Source organism: Lathyrus oleraceus, chromosome 2 (genome assembly GCF_024323335.1).
Source record: "Lathyrus oleraceus cultivar Zhongwan6 chromosome 2, CAAS_Psat_ZW6_1.0, whole genome shotgun sequence".
NCBI classification, from domain to species: Eukaryota; Viridiplantae; Streptophyta; class Magnoliopsida; order Fabales; family Fabaceae; genus Lathyrus; species Lathyrus oleraceus.
The window spans coordinates 132284619-132311260 of NC_066580.1; the positions used below are offsets into that span (position 1 = coordinate 132284619).

Here is a 26642-nt window from a genome sequence, read left to right on the forward strand (position 1 = left end):
GTGGGTAATATCGATGAAGCTACTGCGAAGGCTACGAACTTAACTTAGAAATGGAGAAGAAATTCAAGAAATGACTTTTAATCTTTGTGTACTGACCCCCAATCGAATTGTTTGGGATTCCGAAGTGAAAGAAATTATTTTATCTACTAATAGTGGACAAATTGGGGTATTACAAAATCATGCGCCTATTGCCACAGCTTTAGATATAGGTATTTTGAGAATACGCCTTAAGGACCGATGGTTAACGATGGCTCTGATGGGCGGTTTTGCTAGAATAGGCAATAATGAGATCACTATTTTAGTAACTGATGCAGAAAGCGCTAGTGACATTAATCCACAAGAAGCACAACAAACTCTTCAAATAGCAGAAGCGAACTTAAATAAGGCTGAAGGCAAGAGAGAAACAATTGAAGCAAATCTATCTCTCCGGCGAGCTAAGACACGAGTAGAGGCTATCGTAGAGACTATCAAGAGGATCTCCTAACAAGTTGGTGCAAGAAAAAAGATGGAAAATTACAATAAAAAAATGGTGAGTAGAAAAACTTATTAGATACCGGAATCAATGGTATCTAATAAGTTCTCCCAATACCTTACCTACTATTGGATTTGAACCAATGACTCCTGCCGTATGAAAGCAATACTCTAACCACTGAGTTAAGTAGGTCATTTATCATCCTAAATAAAAAAAGTCGCTGTCTATCAGATCAATGGATTCTAAATGTTATATTACTTATAAACAATACAAACGCAATATAAATCAAAGAGATTGGATGATGTAATGTAATATTTATCTTGACAAGAATTTATTTATCGAATATCATCCAATATGTATGTATCAAAAGCACAAGGGCTATAGCTCAGTTAGGTAGAGCACCTCGTTTACACATGCGCCAATGTTTTTTCATAGGAGTCCATCATGTAATTAAAAGAGTTGATCTTAATTGATAAATCGATGTCTTACTCCAGGAACAAAATACGAGAACAATAGCCTGACAAAGGATTTAGACGTCAAATGGAATCCATAATGGATTTGAGATATTGATAAGGTGAATACTTAATCTATTCAATGCTAGGCAATGAGTCTAGGGACCTCAAAAAAATTCTCTTTTCTTACTATCTTATGAACTTTAAGGTGTATGAAGTTTCATTTCCTATTTTATATTTTTATTTAAGTAGGTTGATAGAGAGTCCATTTAACTTAAGTTGATCCAGGCCAGAAGCAGACCTACGTCAGGATAACCTTCTTCTTTGAAAAACTTTGGTAGTGCTCTTAGATTTTCATCTAAATAAGAAATCAGAGCACAGGGAGTCATTTCCTTTTTCTTTGTGGAAAGAAAAAAGATGGTAGACTAATTGATATTTCTATCAGTTAATGAAAAAGCCCAATGCAAAAAAAAATGCACGTTGGGTCTTTAAAACAATTCAAATCATTTTGATAAGAATAGTTTGATCTGTTTTACCAAGAAGGTCTACGGTTCGAGTCCGTATAGCCCTAATATTACTACCGATACTACTCAGATTTCTATTTATTATCTCATATCTGTCATTACAAATAGATTTCTAATAATACTATATTTATTATATTAGTACTATATTGAATACGAAATACTAGTAATACTATACTAGTAGTATAAATATACTTGAAATACTTTTTGGAATAGAAAGAATGATAGAATGATATTAGTATACTCAGATACTAATTTCAATTTTATTAGAAATAATGTAAACTTAATAAAATACAAAGCATTTCGATTTAGATTAGATTAATGAATCTAAGAATTTGAAAATTTCAATTCAAATCGACTAAGAATTAATATGAATCCAGTATATTTTCCACATTCATAGGAGTACATTTATGTTTTTGCTTTATGAATATGATATTTTTTGGACATTTCTAATAATATCGATCTTGATTCCTATTTTGGCATTTCTCATTTCTGGAATTTTAGCTCCAATTAGGAAAGGGCCAGAAAAACTTTCTAGTTATGAATCTGGAATAGAACCGATGGGCGATGCTTGGTTAGAATTTCAAATCCGTTATTATATGTTTGCTCTAGTTTTTGTTGTTTTTGATGTTGAAACAATCTTTCTTTACCCATGGGCAATGAGTTTTGATGTATTGGGGGTATCCGTATTTCTAGAAGCTTTCATCTTCGTGCTTATCCTAATTGTTGGTTTAGTTTATGCATGGCGAAAGGGAGCATTAGAATGGTCTTAATTCTTGAATATTTAGACAATTAAACAAAACATTGAGACAGTTATGAATTCCATTGAGTTTCCCTTACTTGATCAAAAAACCAAAAATTCAGTTATTTCTACTACATTAAATGATCTTTCAAATTGGTCAAGACTATCCAGTTTATGGCCGCTTCTGTATGGTACTAGTTGTTGCTTCATTGAATTTGCTTCATTAATAGGATCGCGATTTGACTTCAATCGTTATGGACTGGTACCACGCTCTAGTCCTAGGCAGGCAGACCTCATTTTAACAGCGGGCACCGTAACTATGAAAATGGCTCCTTCTTTAGTTCGATTATATGAGCAAATGCCCGAACCAAAATATGTTATTGCTATGGGAGCCTGTACAATTACAGGAGGTATGTTCAGTACCGATTCTTATAGTACTGTTCGGGGCGTGGATAAGCTAATTCCTGTGGATGTCTATTTGCCAGGCTGTCCACCTAAACCGGAAGCTGTTATAGATGCTATAACAAAACTTCGTAAGAAAATATCTCGAGAAATCGATGAAGATCCAATTAGTTATCAACGAGAGAATAGGTCTTTTACTACCAACCACAAATTTTATGTTGGACGCAGTACTCATACCGGCAATTCTAATCAAGGATTATTCTATCAACCATCATCTATTTCAGAGATGACCTCTGACACATTTTTGAAATATAAAAAAGTTCAGTATCCTGCGACGAACGAAAAAGTGAATTAAATAGCATCCTTTTGTACAAAATACAATAAGAAATAGCAAGCAAGTCAATCTTAAAAAATTTCATTGTAATGTAAATAAATGGTAAATACTTATACCAATCTGATAAAAAACTCGGGAGAAGTCAAAAAATGCAAGGTAATTTGTCTGCTTCGCTAGTCAAACACGGAATAGTTCATAGATCTTTGGGTTTTGATTACCAAGGAATAGAGACTTTACAAATAAAGCCCGAGGATTGGCATTCGATTGCTGTTATTTTATATGTATCTGGTTACAATTATCTACGTTCCCAATGTGCCTATGATGTAGCACCAGGAGGACTATTAGCGAGTGTCTATCATCTTACGAGAATAGAGTATAGTCTAGATCAACCCGAAGAGGTATGCATAAAAGTATTTACCCCAAGGCAAAATCCGAGAATTCCTTCTCTTTTCTGGGTTTGGAAAAGTGCAGATTTTCAAGAAAGGGAATCTTATGATATGTTAGGAATCCATTATGATAATCATCCGCGTCTGAAACGTATTTTAATGCCCGAAAGTTGGATAGGATGGCCTTTGCGTAAAGATTATATCGCCCCCAATTTTTATGAAATACAAGATGCTCACTAAATGATAAAAATAAGAAAGTAATCAGAACTTCGACAACCCCAGATATTCAAGAAATATCTGTATGGACATTTTCTTTTTCTTATAGATTAGACAGAATAATAGAGGTTTCATTCCTATCTTAATTCTGGATTATGATAAATAAGAAAATTGATAAATAAAAAAGACAATAATATAGGGATTCATTGAGATTCAAAAATGGGATGGAGCAATCCTTATTTCGGACGTAGGATGAACTGAAAAAGTTCTGCATCATTAACTATGTAAGATGCACATCAGCATCAATTAGATATCTGGCTAAGAAAAAGAAAAAGTACGATTAAATACAAAGAAATGGACCAGATTTTTGAATAATGTATCTCAGATCAATTTTGACTATTCTCACCTATGAACTCCCCTAGATTCCACTTTTTGGTCTTTCAACCAAATAATTTAACCATTTGAATATTGTTTCAATTGAAATATTAACATTCGTTATTGCAGCGCACAAAAAATAGAAACAAACTTGAATCATTCATTTTCAGACTTCCTTTTGATACCTAGAATATACATCTATTCATTCTTCATCTAGAAAGAGCATATCTCCGTACACCTACATAAATTATGTAGGATGATTAAGACCACTAATAAATATCTATCTATTCCCCCAATTTTTGAAAAGAAATATGGGAATAGATACTCATACATAATGAGTCGCCGGGAACCAGATTTGAACTGGTGACACGAGGATTTTCAGTCCTCTGCTCTACCAGCTGAGCTATCCCGACCATTCTTGACGCACCATCCTAATTTTAAGAAATTACTTGAGTCTATGTCAACTAAATCAAAAAAGGGCCATCAAAATGAGGGAATTTAATTGGCTTTTGGGGATAGAGGGACTTGAACCCTCACGATTTCTAAAGTCGACGGATTTTCCTCTTACTAAAAATTTCATTGATGTCGGTATTGACATGTAGAATGGGACTCTATCTTTATTCTCGTCTGATTAATCAGTTATTCAAAAGATCCATCAGATTATGGTGGAGTGACTGATTTGAGCAATGAATATTCAGTCATTTTTTCTTCCAGTTGTAATTGATTCTAATGTTTCGATTGTGATAGAATCAAAATAGTTACAAATAGAAGTTAGAAATCTTCATTAATCAATTGAATGTTGTCAACTCCATTTGTTAGAACAGCTTCCATTGAGTCTCTGCACCTATCCTTTTTTGATTTTCACTTTCTGAACTTTTATTTGTTTTCAGAAAGAAGGATTTGGCTCAGGATTGCCCATTTTGAATTCCAGGGTTTCTCTGAATTTGAAAGTTTTCACTTGGTAAGTTTCCATACCAAGGCTCAATCCAATTAAGTCCGTAGCGTCTACCAATTTCGCCATATCCCCCGTTTTTTCTTTGAGATTGATATCATATCGCATTAGGCTGTTTTTTTCATTTGTTTGTATTATGAGTATTATGAGAATAATATGCTGGAACTGTTGAATTTATTCGAAACCTACACTCATATTGGGTGGGGGAAAATTTCCTTCTATTTGTTTTTTCTTGATTGATTTTCTTTCATCTATATCAGATACCCATAATTTAGTCGAATCAGAAATGATTCTATTATCTCTGTATTCGCAATTCAATATACAGAGATATATACTACATATATCTCTATCTTAGATGTCTCCCCTTCTATTCTTTTTTGATAGAATTTAGAATACTCTAACGTTCGATTCTTTTTTTCCTTCGAACAGACAGATACAGACCTTATAATAACAAAACGAAAATTATTAAAATCTATTTATTAATTTATAATTCGACATTTATTTAGAAATTCAATAGAAAGATCTAATTTTTAATTACTTATCCAATCCAATTTCTTTTGATAATCCATCCAATTTTTTAGAATTCGAATGGATATGTATAAATCGATATGGATATATTATATGTATAAAATAAAAGACATTCTACATATTTCATCTTAATGCATAATCATTACAGAATATAAATAACTGTAATCTAATTAGTCATTATTTAAATTTAAATTAAATAAAATGATAATATAATATTGAATATATCTTAAAATAGATATTTCTATTTTTATTTCTATTGAAGATAATATTCTATATACTCTTTACTATTTTCTATATATATATATTATATATTTTCATATAGATAGAATGAAATATAAGGTATTCTAGAACATTAAAGAATATCTAAAGAATATATACATAGAAATAATATTCCTATATAATTCTACTTTTAATAATTAAAATGATATATAATAGATAAAATTATATAAAATAAATTTAAATAATAAGGATCGGTATCTATATAAGGATCGATATCTATATAAGGTAATTTCTTACATCTCCCCCTCCTGGAGCCCAGGTATCATATATACCTCCAAAATAAAAAGCCTTAAATACTAGAAGAAAAGACCCTATACCTAACAAAATTAAGTGAATACCTAAAATAGTAGTCATTTTATTTCTATCTTTCCATACATAACCAAAGAATGGAAAAGATTCTTCAAGAGTCTCAGGTCCCAGAAGTGCATGATAAATACCGCCAAAGCCCAATACTGCAGAGGAAATTAAGTGAAGTACTCCAGACACAAAGTATGGAAAGGTGTCGATAACTTCCCCTCCAGGACCTACCCCCCAACCTAGAGTTGCTAGATGGGGAAGTAAAATTAAGCCTTGTTCATACATGGGCTTCTCGGGTATGAAATGAGCAACTTCAAATAGGTTCATTGCTCCGGCCCAGAATACTATTAATCCGGCATGGGCTACATGGGCCCCCAGTAGTTTACCGGATAAATTGATAAGTCGGGCATTCCCGGCCCACCAAGCAAAACCAGTAGTTTCTTGGTCACAACCAGTTAAAGCTAAAGTTCCATTAAAGAGCGTTTCCACGTGGTAGAACCTCCTCAGGGAATATAAGGTTTTCATGAGGCTGATCTTGAGTCGCCATCCACGCACGAATACCTTCGTTTAAGAGAATATTTTTGGTGTAGAAAGTCTCAAATTCAGGATCTTCCGCTGCGCGGATTTCTTGAGAAACAAAGTCATAGGCACGTAGGTTCAGGGCCAGACCGACTACTCCAAGAGCACTCATCCATAAACCAGTTACTGGTACAAATAACATAAAGAAATGTAACCAACGTTTATTGGAAAAAACAAAATCATGTATATATAAATGATAAGATCCATTGAAATAAAAGGAAATAAAATATTATGCTAAAAAACTTTCGTATCTGGCTAGGAGGAATCAGAAGAAAATTAAACAAAATTTTGAATTCTATTAATTCTATTAGATTCTTCAGATTCTTGCGATCCTATGTTCTTTGGTTGTTCATTAAGTTAGTAGTGTTTCGTTTTACAAAATCACTTATAAACTCCAGCTCCAGAATGCTTTATATAAAATATTATTCTTTGTTTTTGAATAACAATTATTATATAATTCTTTATGAATTGGCCATTCTTCTTTTAATTTGTCTATGTATGTGTATTTACATTTTTTTCCGAGTTCTTTTTGTTGACTAGTTTGAAAATGAAGACATAGTCCAGTAGGATAAGATATAATTAATATGTAATGAAGATACTGTTTTGATTTTTTAACCAAAATCGAGTTTGTTCGTGGGGGAGATTTCTATTGGCATGCATCCAGTAGGAATTGAACCTACGACTTCTCCAATTATGAGTTGGGCGCTTTAACCATTCAGCCATGGATGCTTCGAGGGAACCCTCCGACTTCATCACTAACCAAATTTCAATTGAAGTGAAATCTTTTGGATAAATCAATATAAATACATTAATATATATAAATAAATATAGAAAAAAAATAAATAGAAAAAAAAAAGAAATAGATAAATTTGTAAAAATGGAGTATCCTATCTTATGAAGAAGAATGAAGTAGACATTTGGATTTTAGAATTGAGAGAAATTTTTAGAGAGAGCAAGAATTCTGCCTATTTCTCAGATTCCTGGACCCAATTCAATTCAGCGATATCTGTGATTCACATTTTTTTCCATCAAGAGAGTTTGATAAAACTCTTAGACTCCAGAATTTGGAGTATCCTAGTTTCACGCGGTTTAACAAGATATTTCACGATCAAGAATCTAGTACTTTTTGTAGTAGCGATCCTTATATATCGTATTAACAATCGAAGGATGATCGAAAAAAAAAATATTTATTTGACAGGGCTTCTTCCGATCCAAATGAATTCCATTGGATCCACATTGGAAGACTCAAAAGATTCCAATAGGTTGGTTCTGAATGGGTTTATTGTTCCGCTCTGTCTGGTCCAAAAGAAAAAAATATCTCTGAGAGAGATAATTGCTCTTTTTTGGCGGACATATGGTCAGAACGTCATCTGCTGGATTTGAATCCTACTGAGAAGTCCGCTCGAGATCCTAAATTATTTCAGAAAGAAGATGTTTCTTTTGTTCTTTCGAGGCAATCGGAAAATAAAGAAATAGCCAATATCGTGAATATAATCATGTATTTACAAAATAATGTCTCAATTCATCCTATTTCATCCGATCGAGGATGTGATAGGATTGCAAAGGATAAACTTTTTACAGTTCAAAATCATATTTTATTCTTGAACCAAAATCTAGTTTCAGAAGAGAGATTTCAAGAAATGGCAAATCTATTCAATCTCTCAATAACTAAGCCGGATCTGGTGTATCGTAATGGATTCTCTTTTTCTATTGATTTTTCTAGATGTGATGATAAACAATTCGTAAATGAGGTATTCAACTCCAGGGATGAATCAAAAAAGAAATCTTTATTGGTTCTGCCTCGGGTTTTTTACGAAGCGAATGAATTTGTTTCTCCAAGGATCCTAAAAAAATGGGTCCAGACCTCTTGTGGGAATTATTTTCAAGATAATCGATTCAATCGCAACTTAGAATATGTAATTCAAAGGTATGAAAATGATATTATGAATCGTATACCTATAAGGAAACAAATGATCAATCAACGTTTCTCAAATTTGAAAAAGAGTAAGAAGAAATGCTTTGATCCTCTTATTTTAATTTATCGAACCGAGAGATCTGTGAAGAAGGATCCAAATAGATATAAATACAAATGGTCCAAGGGGAGCAAGAATTTCCAGGAACATTTGGACCATTTCATTTATGAGCAGAATAGCCGTTTTCAAGTAGTGTTCGATCGATTACATATGAATGCAGATTCGATTGATTGGTCTGAGGTTATCGACAAAAAAGATTTTTCTAAGTCACTTTGTTTGTTTTTGTCCAAGCTTCTTCCCCTTTTGTCGAACTCACTTCCTTTTTTCTTTGTGAGTTTCGGAAGTATGCCCATTCATAGGTCCCAGATCCATATGGATGAATTGAAACGGATGAATGATGCACTCGGGAATCAGTTATTAGAATCAATAGGTCTGCAAACAGTTCATTTGAAAAAAAGGAAACCCCTATTATTGGATGACTATTATACTTCTCAAAAATCTAAATTATGGATCAATGAGATAGCAAATCAAGACAATTGGCTGAATCCTGTGAAATGTTTTCATGGAAGTTCATTGATTTCTTCTTTTTATAAAGTCAATCGACTTCGATTCTTGAATAATCAATATAACTTCTCTTTCGATTGTAACAAAAGATTCTCTTTTTATGGGGAAAGGTCCTGTAATTATGATTTTCTGTATGAACAATTCCTCAATGTCTTGTTCAGTGGAAAGAAAATATTTTCTTTGTGCGGCGGGAAAAAAAAACATGCTTTTTTGGACAGAGATACTATTTCACCAAGCGAGTTAGAGGTCTCTAACATATTGATAGCAAATACTTTTCCGCAAAGTGGTGATGACGGATATGAGTTGTACAAATCTTTCCATTTTCCAACTCGCGTTCCTAGAGCTATTTACTCGATCGCGGACATTTCTGGAACACCTCTAACAGAGGAAGAAATAGTGAATTTTGAAAGAACTTCTTGTCAACCTCTTTCCGCTATTAATCTCTATGATCCAAAATGGAAGAAGTTGCATAAATATTTGGATTTCGATTCAAACATCGATTTGCTTGACACTCTATATACTCTATACTCTGATAAAATTTTACCATCCGAAAAGAGAAAAAAACCTCTAAAAAAATTCTTTAAAAAAGGGCAGATGTATAGAAACTTTCAAAGAAAGAGTTGTTTTTCAATTTTTCTATCCAAATTGAAGCGATTGTACCCGTATATAATACCGTCGCTCCTTACCTGGACAGGGCAACAAACTCTACTTTTACCATTTATAGAGACTTTTTGGGATCTAGTTGTAATACTAAGGAAGAGTCCTAAATGGAAAAAATTTGTATCTATTTTTTCTCCTAGTAATTTTTTACATGGAGCCAAGGCAATTCTTCGGGAAATTGCACAACGGAACCGTATAAGTGAGATTTCGAGTAAGTGTTTACATAATTTTGTTGTAGACGTGTACGAAGATCTTTTTCACACAAATAATGAGTCACCATTCCATCTGAGATCACTAAATATTGAGGAGTTCCTGTTTTCAATCCTTTTACTTCTTCTTATTACTGGATATTTAGTTTATGCACATCTTGTCTGTGTTTCTGGATTCTCTAACGAGTTACAGACAGAGTTCGAACAGGTCAAATCTTTGATGATTCCATCCTACATCATTGAATTGCGAAAACTTCTGGATAGGTATCTTACATCAGAACAAAATTCTTTCTGGTTAAAGTCTATTTTTGAAGTTGCTCTAGAACAATTCGGAAATTTTCTAGAAGAAAGAGGAGGTTCGCCTTCTGGCGGAAACATCCCAAGGGGTAAAGGTTTTAATCTCATGGATCTCAGAAGTATTATACCAAATCCCATCAATCGAATCGCGTTTTTGAAAAATACGAGACATTTAAGTCATACAAGTAAAGCAATCTATTCATTGATAAAGAAAAGAAAAAGGATGAATAGTGGTGATTGGATTAATGATAAAATAGAATCCTGGATCTTGAATAGTGAGTTGATTGCTGATAAAGAACGAGAATTCTTACTTCAGTTCTCTACCTTAACGACAGAAAAAAGGATGGATCAAATTTTAGTGAGTCTGACTAATAGTGATGAGTTATCAAAGAATAACTCTGGTTATCAAATGATTGAGCAACCGGGAACAATATACTTAAAATATTTAATTGACATTCATCAAAAGGATCTAATGAATTATGAGTTCAATCCATCCTCCTTAGCAGAAAGACGGGTATTCCTCGCTCATTATAAGACAATCACTTATTCAGAAATCCCGTGTGGGCCTAGTTGTTTGGATTTCCCATCTCATGGGAAACCCTTTTCGCTACGCTTAGCCCTATCCCCTGCTGGGGGTATTTTAGTGATAGGTTCACTAGCAACTGGACAATCCTATTTGCTCAAATCTCTAGCGACAACCTCCTATGTTCCTTTCATTACAGTATTTGTAAACAAGGGCCTGGAGAACTTTCCTAAGGGTTTTGATACAGATTATAATGAGGAGGATCTTTTTGATGAAAGAGAGGGTACCATTTACAGTCTTTTACCTGATACCGAGGGTAGTTGTTATAATCCCCATAATTATGAAAGGGATGATAGTGACGATTTCGACCATAAACTTGATAGGCGATTGAAGTTTCTAAGTATGAAGGATCCGATATCTAGCGATATCATACCGGAAGACGAACTAGACCGGTTTTATTTAAGACTTCAATTCGAATTAGTAAAAGCAATGTCTCCTTGCATAATTTGGATTCCAAACATTCATGATCTCGATAGGAATGAGTCGGATGACTTATCGCTGGGTATATTAGTGAACTCTCTTTCCAGAGATTCTGAAAAAGGTTCTACTAGCAATAATCTTGTTATTGCTTCTACTCATGTTCCAAAAAAAGTGGACCCTTCTTTAATAGCGCCGAATAAATTAAACAAATGCATTAAGATACGAAGGCTTCTTATTCCACAACAAAAAAAGCACTTTTTTACTCTTTCATATACTAGGGGATTTCACTTGGAAAAGCAAATATTCAATACTAATCGATTGGGGTCTCTAACTCTGGGTTCTAATGTACCAGATCTTGTAGCACTTACTAACGAGGCGCTATCAATTAGTATTATACAAAAGAAATCTATTATAGACACTAATATAATTAGATCTGCTCTTCATAGACAAACTTGGGATTTTAGATCTCAGATAATAGAGATTCAGGATCATGGGATCCTTGTTTATCAGCTAGGAAGGGCTGTTTCACAAAATCTACTTCTAAGTAATTGCTCTATAGATCCTATATCTATCTATATGAAGAAGACATCGTGTCAGGAGGGGGATTCTTATTTGTACAAATGGTACGTCGAACTTGGAACAAGCATGAAGAAATTAACTATACTTCTTTATCTTTTGAGTTGTTCTGCCGGATCGGTCGCTCAAGACTTTTTGTCTCTACCCGGACTTAATGAAAACAATGATGGGATCACTTCTTATAGACTCCTTGAGAATGATTCTGATCTAGTTCATGGGCTATTAGAAATAGAAGGTGCTCTGCTGGGACCCTCCGAGACAGGAAGTCGGTTGGATAATGATGGAGTGCCATTGCTTCTTCGGTCCGAACCAAGAAATCCCTTAAATATGATTCAAAATGGGTTTTCTTCTATCGTTGATCATAGATTTCTCTATGAAATCTATGAATCGGGGTTCGAAGAAGGGGAAGGAGTCCTCGACACGCAACCGCTAGAGGAGGATTTATTCAATTGCATACTTTGGGCTCCTAGACTGTGGCGCCCTTGGGGCTTTCTCTTTGACGAAGGGTCCAATGAATTGAGATTTGCCTATTGGGAAGGGTCATTTCAGGACAAAGATGATAATGATTCGGAGGTCTTGCAGGATGGAACCATGCAGGACCAGACACGAGTGAGATCTTCCAACGAACAAGGATGGAACCATAATCTATTCTATCTATATTATATAGATTTCTACTTTTATTGATCACTCCTACTAGATATCAAACACAGCTCTGTACTGTACAAATCGAATTGATATGATATATAAAGTATAAAGTACAATAAAAAGAAAAATGCGGATATAGTTGAATGGTATAATTTCTCTTTGCCAAGGAGAAGACGCGGGTTCAATTCCCGCTATCCGCCGTTACTTCTGTATTGAATAGTATATTTCAATATATTTTTTTTAATATAAAAAAGTGAATTCCAATTTTTATCAAAAATGGTGCGGAGACGGGATTTGAACCCGTAACCTCAAGGTTATGAGCCTTGCGAGCTACCAAGTTGCTCTACTCCGCGATAAATTGAATGTGCCCCTCCACCATATGGGTACAAATAGAATAAACCATTTATACGGAATGGTCAAGGGACCGTACTATGATTGCAGATTATCCATCAAAAAGAATAAAAAAATGAAGAGAATTTTTTATTCTTACCAACTCGATCTTGTTGCACCGGGCAACAAACATTGGTGAACCATTTCTCGAACTGCGTGTCGAGATAATCCAAAGTGTCGATAATTACCCCGTGGTCTTCCGGTCGCAAAACAACGTCGATGAAGACGTGTAGGTGCACTATTACGCGGTAGTGCTTCTAACTTTCCCTGAATTTCCCAGCTCTCACTTAACGACCGAGCTTTGCTCATTTCTTTTGTTGGATATCGTCGAATCAAATAAAATTTTTCTTCCAATTTTTTCCTCTTCTTCTCCCTGGCAATCAAACTTTTCTTTGCCATGATGATTCATTTCTTATTACTATCCATAATTTTTTCCTATTCTTATTCCTCGAAATCAAACTTTTCTTTGCCATGATGATTGATTTCCTATTACTATCAATGCTAGAAGTCGGATCCTAGATGTAGAAATAGAAGAATTCTTCATACAAAGAGATTAAATTTTTGCAGATACAATAACGAATCAAATTAACCAAATTTACCTGATGTAGAGGCAATCAAGAAAGCTGCATAAGTAAATATATAACCTACCGAAAAGTGGACTAATCCAACCAATCTTGCTTGGACAATCGAAAGAGCCACAGGTTTATCTCTCCATCGAATCAAATTCGCCAAAGGTGTGCGTTCATGAGCCCATGCTAAAGTTTCAATCAATTCCTGCCAATATCCGCGCCATGAGATTAAGAACATAAATCCAGTAGCCCAAACAAGATGTCCAAATAAGAACATCCACGCCCAGACTGATAAACTATTCATACCAAAGGGGTTATACCCATTGATAAGTTGTGAAGAATTTAACCATAGATAATCTCTTAACCATCCCATCAAATAGGTTGAAGATTCATTAAATTGTGAAACATTACCCTGCCATAATGTAATGTGCTTCCAATGCCAATAAAAAGTAACCCATCCAATGGTATTTAACATCCAGAAAACTGCCAAATAAAATGCGTCCCAAGCAGAAATATCACAAGTACCACCTCGTCCCGGACCATCGCAAGGAAAACTATAACCAAAATCCTTTTTATCCGGCATTAACTTGGAACCACGTGCATCTAAAGCACCTTTTACTAAGATCAATGTAGTTGTATGTAAACCAAGAGCAATAGCATGATGAACCAAGAAGTCTCCAGGCCCTATTGTTAAGAATAGAGAATTACTATTCTCATTAATAGCATTTAACCAACCCGGCAACCATATGCTTCGCCCCGCATTCAGCGCCGGACTATTCGTTGAAGATAAAAGTACATCGAAACCATATGAAGTTTTACCATGAGCAGATTGTATCCATTGGGCAAATATAGGTTCGATCAAGATTTGTTTCTCTGGAGTGCCAAAAGCAAGCATGACATCATTATGGACATAAAGTCCCAAAGTATGGAACCCCAGAAATAGGCTGGCCCAACTTAAATGGGATATGATAGCTTCTTTGTGCTCTAACATTCTTGCCAATACATTATCCGCGTTCTGTTCGGGATTGTAATCTCGAATAAAAAAGATAGCTCCATGAGCAAAAGCCCCTGTCATAATAAATCCTGCAATGTATTGATGATGAGTATATAACGCAGCTTGAGTAGTAAAGTCTTGTGCTATAAACGCATAAGCAGGTAACGAATACATGTGTTGAGCTACCAAAGAAGTAATGACCCCTAACGAGGCTAGAGCAAGGCCTAATTGAAAATGAATTGAATTATTGATTGTGTCATAAAGACCCTTATGTCCACGCCCCAATCTACCCCCCGGAGGAATATGTGCTTCTAAAATATATTTTATACTGTGCCCAATACCGAAATTAGTTCTATACATATGACCACCAATGAGAAAAAGAATTGCAATAGCTAAATGATGATGGGCCATATCGGTAAGCCATAAACTTTGCGTTTGAGGATGGAATCCCCCGAGAAGTGTTAGAATGGCAGTTCCCGCGCCTTGCGAAGTACTAAATAAATGATTACTAGAATCGGGGTTTTGAGCATAAAGATTCCACTGACCTGTAAAAAGTGGCCCTAATCCTTGAGGGTGAGGCAATACACTTAAGAAATTATTCCATCGAACATATTCTCCTCTGGATCCTGGAATAGCCACATGGACTAAATGCCCTGCCCAAGCTAAGGAACTGACTCCAAATAGTCCTGACAAATGATGATTGAGGCGGGATTCGGCATTTTTAAACCAGGAAACGCTCGGTTTCCATTTCGGTTGTAGGTGTAACCAGCCCGCTAATAAGGATATGAAAGAAAGAAATAATAGAAAAATAGCTCCAGTATAAAGATCCTCATTAGTACGTAAACCAATTGTATACCACCACTGATAAACACCGGAATAGGCAATATTCACTGGGCCAAGAGCACCCCCTCGAGTAAAAGCTTCTACAGCCGGTTGACCAAAATGGGGATCCCAAATTGCATGAGCAATAGGTCTTACATGTAAAGGATCCTGTACCCATGCCTCAAAATTTCCTTGCCAAGCTACATGGAAGAGATTCCCGGAAGTCCACAGAAAAATTATTGCTAATTGTCCGAAATGAGAAGCAAAAATATTCTGATAAAGACGTCCCTCAGTAATATCATCATGACTCTCGAAGTCATGTGCGGTAGCAATACCAAACCAAATACGACGAGTAGTGGGGTCCTGAGCTAAGCCTTGGCTAAACCTTGGAAATCTTAATGCCATAATGCTTTTCAAATCCTCCTAGCCATTATCCTACTGCAATAATTCTTGCTAAGAAGAATGCCCACGTTGTGGCAATTCCACCCAGAAGGTAATGTGTTACTCCTACAGCACGTCCCTGTACAATGCTCAAGGCTCTAGGCTGAGTAGCAGGAGCAACTTTTAATTTATTATGAGCCCAAACGATGGATTCAATAAGTTCTTGCCAATAACCACGCCCGCTGAATAGAAACATTAAACTAAAAGCCCATACAAAATGGGCGCCTAAGAAAAAAAGACCATATGCAGATAATGAGGAACCATAAGACTGAATTACCTGGGATGCCTGCGCCCATAAGAAATCGCGAAGCCACCCATTAATGGTAATCGAACTCTGCGCAAAGTTTCCTCCTGTGATATGAGTTACTACTCCTTGATCATTTATACTTCCCCAAACATCTGACTGCATTTTCCAACTGAAATGGAATATTACTACAGAAATTGCATTGTACATCCAAAATAATCCTAGGAAGACATGATCCCAAGCGGATACTTGGCATGTCCCCCCTCTTCCAGGGCCATCACAAGGGAACCGAAAACCAAGATTTGCTTTATCCGGTATCAATCGTGAGCTACGAGCAAATAGAACACCTTTTAGGAGTATCAATACCGTCACATGAATTGTAAATGCATGAATATGATGTACCAAAAAATCTGCAGTTCCTAATGGAATAGGTAACAAAGCTACTTTGCCGCCCACTGACACTAAATCACCACCGCCCCAAGTCAAACTGGTGCTTGTTGTTGCACCAGGGGCTGTTGTGCCAGGTGCTAAAGCATGGGTATTTTGTATCCATTGAGCAAAGACAGGTTGTAATTGTATAGCGGTATCTGAAAACATATCTTGAGGGCGCCCTAAAGCACTCATGGTATCATTATGAATATACAACCCAAAACTGTGAAAGCCTAAAAATATACACACCCAGTTGAGATGTGATATGATTGCATCACGATGTCTAAGAACACGATCTAATAGATCGTTGTATCGAGTAGTTGGATCATAGTCTCTTACCATAAAAATGGCTGCATGTGCAGCAGCACCAACTATGAGAAAGCCCCCAATCCACATGTGATGTGTGAACAATGACAGTTGTGTACCATAGTCAGTAGCTAGGTATGGATAAGGAGGCATAGCATACATATGGTGAGCTACAATAATGGTCAAAGAGCCTAACATAGCTAGGTTAATAGATAATTGAGCATGCCATGACGTTGTTAGGATCTCATATAGACCTTTATGACCCTGGCCTGTAAATGGACCTTTATGGGCTTCTAAAATATCTTTTATACCATGACCAATACCCCAGTTAGTTCTATACATATGACCCGCAATGAGAAAAAGAATTGCAATAGCTAAATGATGATGTGCAATATCAGTCAGCCATAGACCACCAGTTAGTGGGTCTAATCCTCCACGAAAAGTAAGAAAGTCCGCGTATTTTGACCAATTCAAGGTAAAAAATGGGGTTGCTCCCTCAGCAAAACTTGGATAAAGTTGAGCCAAAAGATCCCGATTCAAGATAAATTCATGAGGAAGTGGGATCTCTTTGGGATCTACTCCAGCATTTAGAAATTGGTTAATTGGTAAAGATACATGTACTTGATGCCCCGCCCAAGAAAGAGACCCAAGTCCTAGTAGACCTGCCAAATGGTGATTCAACATGGATTCTACATCTTGAAACCAAACCAATTTTGGAGCAGCTTTGTGATAATGAAACCAACCAGCAAAAAGCATTAAGGCTGCAAAGACCAACGCACCGATTGCAGTACAATAGAGTTGTAATTCACTAGTTATTCCAGATGCTCGCCAAATCTGAAAAAAACCAGAGGTTATTTGTATTCCGCGGAAACCTCCCCCTACATCACCATTCAATATTTCTTGGCCTACTATTGGCCAAACCACTTGGGCACTAGGTCGAATGTGAGTAGGATCATTTAGCCATGCTTCATAATTGGAAAAACGAGCACCATGGAAATACATGCCACTCAGCCAAAGAAAGATAATGGAGAGTTGGCCGAAATGAGCACTAAATACTTTTCGGGAAATCTCCTCTAAATCACTAGTATGGCTATCGAAATCATGAGCATCAGCATGTAGGTTCCAGATCCAAGTAGTAGTATCAGGTCCCTTAGCTATTGTTCTTGAGAAATGACCAGGTTTTGCCCATTGCTCGAAAGACGTTTTTATGGGATCCCTATCTACCAAAATTTTGACTTCTGGATCTGCCAAAATTTGGACTTTTGGTTCCGGCGAACGAATAATCATTGAGTCCTCCTCTTTCCGGACAACACATACAAAGAGACCCGCCAACATAAAACATAATTAGTGAACTTATGAGAAATGTTTATATTGAATATCTTTCTCCCATCTATCTATTCTATATTTTCTTGAGTTATTCACTAGAACAATTAGGATCCGGAAGTGAATCCGGGGCAAGTGTTCGGATCTATTATGACATAGCAGTTAGGCGCTCAACGGACCCTTTTATTTGACTGATGGTGACAATAAACTATCAAAAATTCAATATTCAATATATATAATGGATTCTCTCTATATTTTATTCTCTATTAGAGAATAAAATATAGACAATAATATTAGAATTAGAATAAAAAAAAAAAAAAAAACTCAGGATCAATTAAAATGTGAATAGGATGAATTGGTTTCTAATAATATAATTTATGAAGGAAATAAGAATATTTCTAGAATTCAATTCGATAGGAAATATAGAAATATACTTTTTTGGGGGTTGTCGAAGATCCTTTTTGTTATGTAGTCTGATCATTTTATTTAAAACAAAGATTCAAACAAAGACCCGAAATACAAATCCTTTTTTCATTTTTTTCTTCAATCATTGCATTGATAAGAAATAAGAAGTCATGTTTCACTAAAATTAGTCACTTTGACTTACCGTTTTTACATAAATTATAAGTAAAAAGGCAGTAGGAACTAGAATGAAGAGTGCAGTAGCTATAAATGCGAGAATATTTACTTCCATAATCTCTATGTTTTCTTTCTCTTTAATTTCTAATAAATACTTCGGGATTTAATCCCATAGAAATGAAAAATCTTTCGTCACTAAATTCAATGGTATAAATAGGATCTCGATGATATCCAAATAAGAAAATGACTTTATGATGCAATCAAAAAGTCCTTTTTCTTTCTTTGTCCGAACCTTTCCCTTAAACAAACTAAAAAAGAAAGAAAAAAGGGGATACCCGTTAGAAATGATATTTTATTTTTATTTTTATTCCCTTTCATACACGAAATCCATTGATATTTTATTTTTTTGATTGGATTTGTATCCATCGGGACTGACGGGACTCGAACCCGCAGCTTCCGCCTTGACAGGGCGGTGCTCTGACCAATTGAACTACAATCCCAGGGAAAAAGTCGTATAGTATACATACATATTCTTACAATTGCATCCAAACTCTTTGTTTTTCTATTTGAGATTCGAACCCCTGTAAAAGAGGCTCACTTCTATATATATTCCTATTTTGATGGGTCTGCACTTTATCGACACGGATGACTCGCATCGCAATCCGTTCGTTATTGCCAACTTTATTTAAAAATAAATGAATCAAGAAATGAATCAAGGAAACAAAACAAAAAAGAGTCTTTTTTGTTTTTTAACTTTAACCCTTTCCTTAGACTTTAAACTTACAGATCCCGATAGGAATTTTGGAAAATCAGAATTTGTGGAAAAAATATGTAAGTAATATGGAAAAAAGACATAGGACTCGAGATTCTAATCTTCTGTATCCGAACCCATTGGTGATTTTAAGAGAACACCAAATGGGTTCTATCATTTCATGGTGGATCCAGAAATATTTTTGGGCCGAGCTGGATTTGAACCAGCGTAGACATATTGCCAACGAATTTACAGTCCGTCCCCATTAACCGCTCGGGCATCGACCCAGGAAGAATCCAATTTAGTCTTTATTGATAATCCCTGATCCATTTCCTTTCGTAGTACCCTACCCCCAGGGGAAGTCGAATCCCCGTTGCCTCCTTGAAAGAGAGATGTCCTAAACCGCTAGACGATGGGGGCATCCTTCCCCGACCTCCATTCTACTATGTTCATAGTATGAACAGTTTTTTGAAATTGTCAATATAATGATTCGATCAGAAGGATCTTCTCATCTTTCAGAATTCCTTACAATTTTTTGATTAATCCTTTCGATTTCGAAATTGTTCATTCCAATCACCAATCTATAATTCAACAAAATACAAAATAAAACGAAGTAATGCGAAACAAACCAAAATAAACATAGAATCCTTTCTGGAAATGATTGATTTGCTGGAACAGGGGGGCATTAACACCTTATTTCTTTCACTTTCATTCAGTGTTAAGAAGATTGAATTAGGTATATTTCTATTTCACACTAAGTCGGGAAATAAAAAAACGAGAATGAATCTGGAAATTGAGTAAAAAAGGATGAAGATCAATAAGAATTCAGTTGAGGGACAGGATAGAATCCATTTATCAAAGATTCAGAAATATTTGAATTAGGGGTACATGTATCAATGAAATTAATTTCGTGTTATGATGAAGATGACTTCAATTCGAATCGGTTTTGAAAAATTGAATTCCAGTGATATTTATCAAATCCAATATGAATAAATTCTTTTTTCACTATACTCGTCAATCCAATTTTTTGTTCATTAATGAGTTGGTACAAAAAATAGATCTATGTACATATATATAAATCTGATTTATATATATATTTCGTATATATATAATAAGTATATGCAGTAACAAATAGATGTACTAAACTCATATTCATATTGGCTTATTCTGTATTCGGGAATTGACTCAAACGGCGCCCTTTTAACTCAGTGGTAGAGTAACGCCATGGTAAGGCGTAAGTCGTCGGTTCAAATCCGATAAAGGGCTTTTTTTTATCAAAAAATGATAACAGTAGTATTCCTATTTGAAGGAACATATACAAATATTCTTGATATTTGTAAGAAGTTTCTGTTTGTAATAAAATAAAAAAACGAAGGAATAGTTGAATTTCATTAAAAAATCGAATTTAGAATTGAAACTCTATTAAGTTATTGTTATCATTCGAATAGAGTAAACTCATTCTAGTTAGAAAGGGAAATGGCATTCTTTTCTATATATATTATTTCTTTTTTTAGAATGTGATATTTCCTTGAATTGTCAGATACTCCTATTTTCGATTATTCCAATCAAATAAAGGGAGAGATTCTAAAAAAAGTAAGTGGACCTAACCTATTGAATCATAACTATATCCACTATTCTGATATTCAAATTGGATAGAAATGAAATTCGAACAGTGGATCTTTTTTTCTTTTTAATACCTTTTTGGTTCTAACTCTGCAAGAATCTGTTGATATTTCGGATAAAATCTTATTGTTCCTAGGAATCAATTGCTACTCCTCTCCTCCAGTGGAAGGCTTATTCTAAGTTCCAACAGACAAGTCATTTGACTTCAAAATATCTTTTTTCCGAATACAAGAAAAGATCCAAATTGATTTCTATTATTTCTTGAAGATATGTCTATAAAAATAATCGAAAAATCCATCAAATCATGACTTCGAGTATCCAAATTTGGTTTTCATATCTATGCATACGAGGCATACGAGATTTTGAAGGCAATTAATGGACGAAACTTGCACATAGAGAAAAATATTCCAATTTCTTACCTCGATCCGCACGAAAGGGTATACGTCGGAATTTGATTAATCTGAATGAAATAAAAATAGAACAAAGAAGACAATAAAAGAAATCAATGTAAAATAGAAAGTAAAATATAGGATCCTCTAGTAGTTTTCTAGACATACAAATTCGAACCATACAAATTCGAATAATATAGAAAACGATTTTTTTTTATTTCACGAACAAGATTCAAGAATAATCTTATTTGATAAAAGCAGAGTAGTATGTCTGGGGATCTGCTAGTAACGAGAGTAAGAAAAGCGATCGATCATTTGTTTATGGAATAGTTCTTTAAAAAATCTATTTATAGGATTTATGAGTCATAAGACACTTTTCGAGTCATGACTTAGGGAATTTTTTTAGAATAGAAAGGAATAAGCCAATTAAGTTAATGGATTTGACCTAGATTAGATATCAATCGACAAAAAAATAATTTTTCTATTCGAAACCCAGTCGAAAACAAGGGAGAGTCTACGAGAAATCATATCATATATAAAATGAAAAAAGCCTCGAAGGTTCCATCCCTGAAAATGCTAGGAGGTGTTCGGAAATGGTTTGAAGTAGTTGAATAGGAGGATTACTATGACTATAGCTCTTGGTAAATTTACCAAAGATCAAAATGATTTATTTGATATTATGGATGACTGGTTACGGAGGGACCGTTTTGTTTTTGTGGGTTGGTCCGGTCTATTGCTCTTTCCTTGCGCCTATTTTGCCGTGGGGGGTTGGTTCACAGGTACCACCTTTGTAACTTCATGGTATACTCATGGATTGGCAAGTTCCTATTTGGAAGGTTGTAACTTCTTAACTGCAGCAGTCTCTACTCCTGCTAATAGTTTAGCACACTCTTTGTTGTTACTGTGGGGTCCTGAAGCACAGGGAGATTTGACCCGTTGGTGTCAATTAGGTGGTCTGTGGACTTTTGTTGCTCTTCACGGTGCTTTCGGATTAATAGGTTTTATGTTACGTCAATTTGAACTTGCTCGATCTGTTCAATTGCGGCCTTATAATGCAATCGCATTCTCCGGTCCAATTGCTGTTTTTGTTTCTGTATTCCTTATTTATCCACTGGGCCAGTCTGGTTGGTTCTTTGCGCCTAGTTTTGGTGTAGCAGCTATATTTCGATTCATTCTCTTTTTCCAAGGGTTTCATAATTGGACATTAAACCCATTTCATATGATGGGAGTTGCTGGTGTATTGGGCGCTGCCCTACTATGCGCTATTCATGGCGCTACCGTAGAAAATACCTTATTTGAAGATGGTGATGGCGCAAATACATTCCGGGCTTTTAACCCAACCCAAGCAGAAGAAACTTATTCAATGGTTACTGCTAACCGCTTTTGGTCCCAAATCTTTGGGGTTGCTTTTTCCAATAAACGTTGGTTACATTTCTTTATGTTATTTGTACCAGTAACTGGTTTATGGATGAGTGCTCTTGGAGTAGTCGGTCTGGCCCTGAACCTACGTGCCTATGACTTTGTTTCTCAAGAAATCCGCGCAGCGGAAGATCCTGAATTTGAGACTTTCTACACCAAAAATATTCTCTTAAACGAAGGTATTCGTGCGTGGATGGCGACTCAAGATCAGCCTCATGAAAACCTTATATTCCCTGAGGATTGGAAAAATCAATCAAAAAGGTGGAGAAATGAGGGAGAATCGAAGAAGGAAATTTTGATAAATTTCACCTTTGGGTGATGAATTCTGAGCTAGATCTTGATTCAAATCAACTGGCCTTGTTTCCTCTTGCTTGTAGGAGATGTTTGAGATGAAAAAGGATGTGAACCCTTGGAGTTTTAGACCACTAATAAATATCTATCTATTCCCCCAATTTTTGAAAAGAAATATGGGAATAGATACTCATACATAATGAGTTGCCGGGAACCAGATTTGAACTGGTGACACGAGGATTTTCAGTCCTCTGCTCTACCAGCTGAGCTATCCCGACCATTCTTGACGCACCATCCTAATTTTAAGAAATTACTTGAGTCTATGTCAACTAAATCAAAAAAGGGCCATCAAAATGAGGGAATTTAATTGGCTTTTGGGGATAGAGGGACTTGAACCCTCACGATTTCTAAAGTCGACGGATTTTCCTCTTACTAAAAATTTCATTGATGTCGGTATTGACATGTAGAATGGGACTCTATCTTTATTCTCGTCTGACTAATCAGTTATTCAAAAGATCCATCAGATTATGGTGGAGTGACTGATTTGAGCAATGAATATTCAGTCATTTTTTCTTCCAGTTGTAATTGATTCTAATGTTTCGATTGTGATAGAATCAAAATAGTTACAAATAGAAGTTAGAAATCTTCATTAATCAATTGAATGTTGTCAACTCCATTTGTTAGAACAGCTTCCATTGAGTCTCTGCACCTATCCTTTTTTGATTTTCACTTTCTGAACTTTTATTTGTTTTCAGAAAGAAGGATTTGGCTCAGGATTGCCCATTTTGAATTCCAGGGTTTCTCTGAATTTGAAAGTTTTCACTTGGTAAGTTTCCATACCAAGGCTCAATCCAATTAAGTCCGTAGCGTCTACCAATTTCGCCATATCCCCCGTTTTTTCTTTGAGATTGATATCATATCGCATTAGGCTGTTTTTTTCATTTGTTTGTATTATGAGTATTATGAGAATAATATGCTGGAACTGTTGAATTTATTCGAAACCTACACTCATATTGGGTGGGGGAAAATTTCCTTCTATTTGTTTTTTCTTGATTGATTTTCTTTCATCTATATCAGATACCCATAATTTAGTCGAATCAGAAATGATTCTATTATCTCTGTATTCGCAATTCAATATACAGAGATATATACTACATATATCTCTATCTTAGATGTCTCCCCTTCTATTCTTTTTTGATAGAATTTAGAATACTCTAACGTTCGATTCTTTTTTTCCTTCGAGCAGACAGATACAGACCTTATAATAACAAAACGAAAATTATTAAAATCTATTTATTAATTTATAATTCGACATTTATTTAGAAATTCAATAGAAAGATCTAATTGTTAATTACTTATCCAATCCAATTTCTTTTGATAATCCATCCAATTTTTTAGAATTCGAATGGATATGTATAAATCGATATGGATATATTATATGTATAAAATAAAAGACATTCTACATATTTCATCTTAATGCATAATCATTACAGAATATAAATAACTGTAATCTAATTAGTCATTATTTAAATTTAAATTAAATAAAATGATAATATAATATTGAATATATCTTAAAATAGATATTTCTATTTTTATTTCTATTGAAGATAATATTCTATATACTCTTTACTATTTTCTATATATATATATTATATATTTTCATATAGATAGAATGAAATATAAGGTATTCTAGAACATTAAAGAATATCTAAAGAATATATACATAGAAATAATATTCCTATATAATTCTACTTTTAATAATTAAAATGATATATAATAGATAAAATTATATAAAATAAATTTAAATAATAAGGATCGGTATCTATATAAGGTAGTTTCGTTTGGCTGCGTCTTACAAGAAGAAAAATGACTCTTGGGAGATCGCTTCAATAGACCCACCGCACAGTTGCGTTGCAACTAACGTTGAACAAGATCACCGTAAACTGAGCACAACTTTGATATGTCAAGACATTCTGCCATTGGTAAATAAAGACCCATCAGTGACGGTGAGTATAATTATATCCCATATCCGAACAACATATAATTATACTCCATCTTACAAGAAAGCATGGATTGCGAGGACAAAGGATGTTGAACAGGTTTTCGGCAACTGGGAGGATTCATTCAAGGAATTGCCACGGTTTTTATGGGCACTCAAAACATATGTCCCAGGAACTGTGGCAATTATGGAGACAGTGCCAGCAATGATGCCAGACGAACCTGTGCTACAGGTAATAGAATATTTCACCGTCTCTTTTGGGCATTTGACCCGTGCATCAAAGCTTTCGCTTTCTGCAAACCTATTATTCAAATTGATGGCACTTGGTTATACGGAAAATACAAGGGTACTTTGCTCATGGCGGTTGCACAAGACGGTAACAACAATGTCTTTCCCATTGCCTTTGCTCTTGTTGAAGGTGAAACGGCTGGTGGATGGGGTTTCTTTCTTCGACATCTCAGAACTCATGTGGCTCCATAAGCCAATCTATGTTTGATTTCTGATAGACATGCTGCCATTGAGAGTGCCTACAACAACCATGACAACGGATGGCATGATCCTCCTTCTACACATGTCTACTGTATCAGACACATTGCACAAAACTTCATGCGTGCTATAAAAGATAAGAATCTTCGCAAGAAGGTGGTGAATGCTGGGTATGCTTTAACTCAACCGTCATTTCAATATTATCGTGATGAAATTAGACTGTCTAATGAAGACGCAGGGAGATGGATAAATAACATACCAGTAGAGCAGTGGACAAGAGAATTTGGTGGTGGTTGTCGATGGGGCCACATGACAACAAACATTGTGGAATGCATGAACGGGGTTTTCAAAGGAATTCGAAATCTGCCGATAACCGCCTTGGTAAGATCAACCTATTATAGGTTGGCTTCTATGTTCGCAACCAGAGGTGAAAGATGGAGTGCAGTGTTAATGTCCAGACAAGTATTCAGTGAGTGTTGCATGAAGGTCATGAAAGAGGAGAGAATCAAAGCTACGACACACGCTGTAACAGACTTTGACCGTCATAGACAAAATTCCAGCGTCCAGGAAACAATGGGCAACAACGAGGGGAGACCAAATTTAGCCTACGCTGTTAGACTACACAGAAGTTGGTGCGATTGTGGAAAATTTCAGGCCTTCCGCATACCTTGCTCCCATGTCATTGGAGCATGCGCTTATACTCGTCAAGACGCTTACAACCATTTATCTGATGTGTACAAGGCCAACACCATCATGAATGTATATACTCAAAGCTTCTCAGTACTACCAATGGAGGATTACTGGCCTCCATATGAAGGAGATATTGTTTGGCACAATGAAGACATGCGTAGAAAGAACAAAGGAAGGCTAAACAACACACGTATCAGAACAGAGATGGATTCCACAGATAAAATGATAAGATTATGTAGTATCTATCGTCAACCAGGACACAACAAAAACAACTGTCCCAATCAAGGAGCATCATCTAGATCTTAAGCTTTTTGTAACATTGTATTTCTGTAACAATCAATCATTATATATCATTAAGTTCTTGTTACAACGAGTTTCATAACAAACATCATTACAAAACATCTGAAAACATAAATAATTCTAACTGATTACAAC

The 26642-nt window shown here is 35.2% G+C and overlaps 5 protein-coding genes, 6 non-coding genes and 2 pseudogenes across 11 annotated transcripts; 7 read left to right on the top strand and 6 right to left on the bottom strand.

The window, feature by feature from the left end:
- The first annotated feature begins 70 nt into the window (after positions 1–70).
- On the top strand, positions 71–484 carry LOC127122245 (ATP synthase epsilon chain, chloroplastic). Its single transcript, XM_051052613.1, has one exon. It carries the CDS (start codon positions 71–73, stop codon positions 482–484), a length of 414 nt encoding a protein of 137 aa, XP_050908570.1.
- Positions 485–2091: 1607 nt separating this feature from the next.
- On the top strand, positions 2092–2983 carry LOC127121030 (NAD(P)H-quinone oxidoreductase subunit K, chloroplastic-like; annotated as a pseudogene).
- Positions 2984–3072: 89 nt separating this feature from the next.
- On the top strand, positions 3073–5038 carry LOC127121031 (NAD(P)H-quinone oxidoreductase subunit J, chloroplastic). The gene has a single exon (XM_051051651.1). The coding sequence runs from the start codon at positions 3073–3075 to the stop codon at positions 3547–3549; it is 477 nt and encodes a 158-aa protein (XP_050907608.1). The 3' UTR covers positions 3550–5038.
- On the bottom strand, positions 4241–4313 carry TRNAF-GAA (transfer RNA phenylalanine (anticodon GAA)). Its single transcript has one exon. It is a non-coding gene; the product is annotated as a tRNA-Phe (tRNA).
- Positions 5039–7190: 2152 nt separating the features above from the next.
- On the bottom strand, positions 7191–7264 carry TRNAM-CAU (transfer RNA methionine (anticodon CAU)). Its single transcript has one exon. It is a non-coding gene; the product is annotated as a tRNA-Met (tRNA).
- A 165-nt stretch (positions 7265–7429) lies between these two features.
- On the top strand, positions 7430–12501 carry LOC127122246 (protein Ycf2). Its single transcript, XM_051052614.1, has 2 exons — positions 7430–7654; positions 7798–12501. Exons 1-2 carry the CDS (start codon positions 7430–7432, stop codon positions 12499–12501), a joined length of 4929 nt encoding a protein of 1642 aa, XP_050908571.1.
- On the bottom strand, positions 12475–15642 carry LOC127121033 (photosystem I P700 chlorophyll a apoprotein A2). Its single transcript, XM_051051653.1, has one exon. It carries the CDS (start codon positions 15640–15642, stop codon positions 13438–13440), a length of 2205 nt encoding a protein of 734 aa, XP_050907610.1. The 3' UTR covers positions 12475–13437.
- On the top strand, positions 12592–12662 carry TRNAG-GCC (transfer RNA glycine (anticodon GCC)). The gene has a single exon. It is a non-coding gene; the product is annotated as a tRNA-Gly (tRNA).
- TRNAM-CAU (transfer RNA methionine (anticodon CAU)) lies at positions 12740–12814 on the bottom strand. The gene has a single exon. It is a non-coding gene; the product is annotated as a tRNA-Met (tRNA).
- Positions 15598–19782, bottom strand: LOC127121032 (photosystem I P700 chlorophyll a apoprotein A1). The gene has a single exon (XM_051051652.1). The coding sequence runs from the start codon at positions 17990–17992 to the stop codon at positions 15668–15670; it is 2325 nt and encodes a 774-aa protein (XP_050907609.1). The 5' UTR covers positions 17993–19782; the 3' UTR covers positions 15598–15667.
- A 626-nt stretch (positions 19783–20408) lies between these two features.
- On the top strand, positions 20409–22903 carry LOC127121035 (photosystem II D2 protein-like; annotated as a pseudogene).
- On the top strand, positions 20505–20576 carry TRNAT-GGU (transfer RNA threonine (anticodon GGU)). Its single transcript has one exon. It is a non-coding gene; the product is annotated as a tRNA-Thr (tRNA).
- A 334-nt stretch (positions 22904–23237) lies between the features above and the next one.
- Positions 23238–23310, bottom strand: TRNAF-GAA (transfer RNA phenylalanine (anticodon GAA)). The gene has a single exon. It is a non-coding gene; the product is annotated as a tRNA-Phe (tRNA).
- Between the last annotated feature and the right edge of the window lie 3332 nt (positions 23311–26642).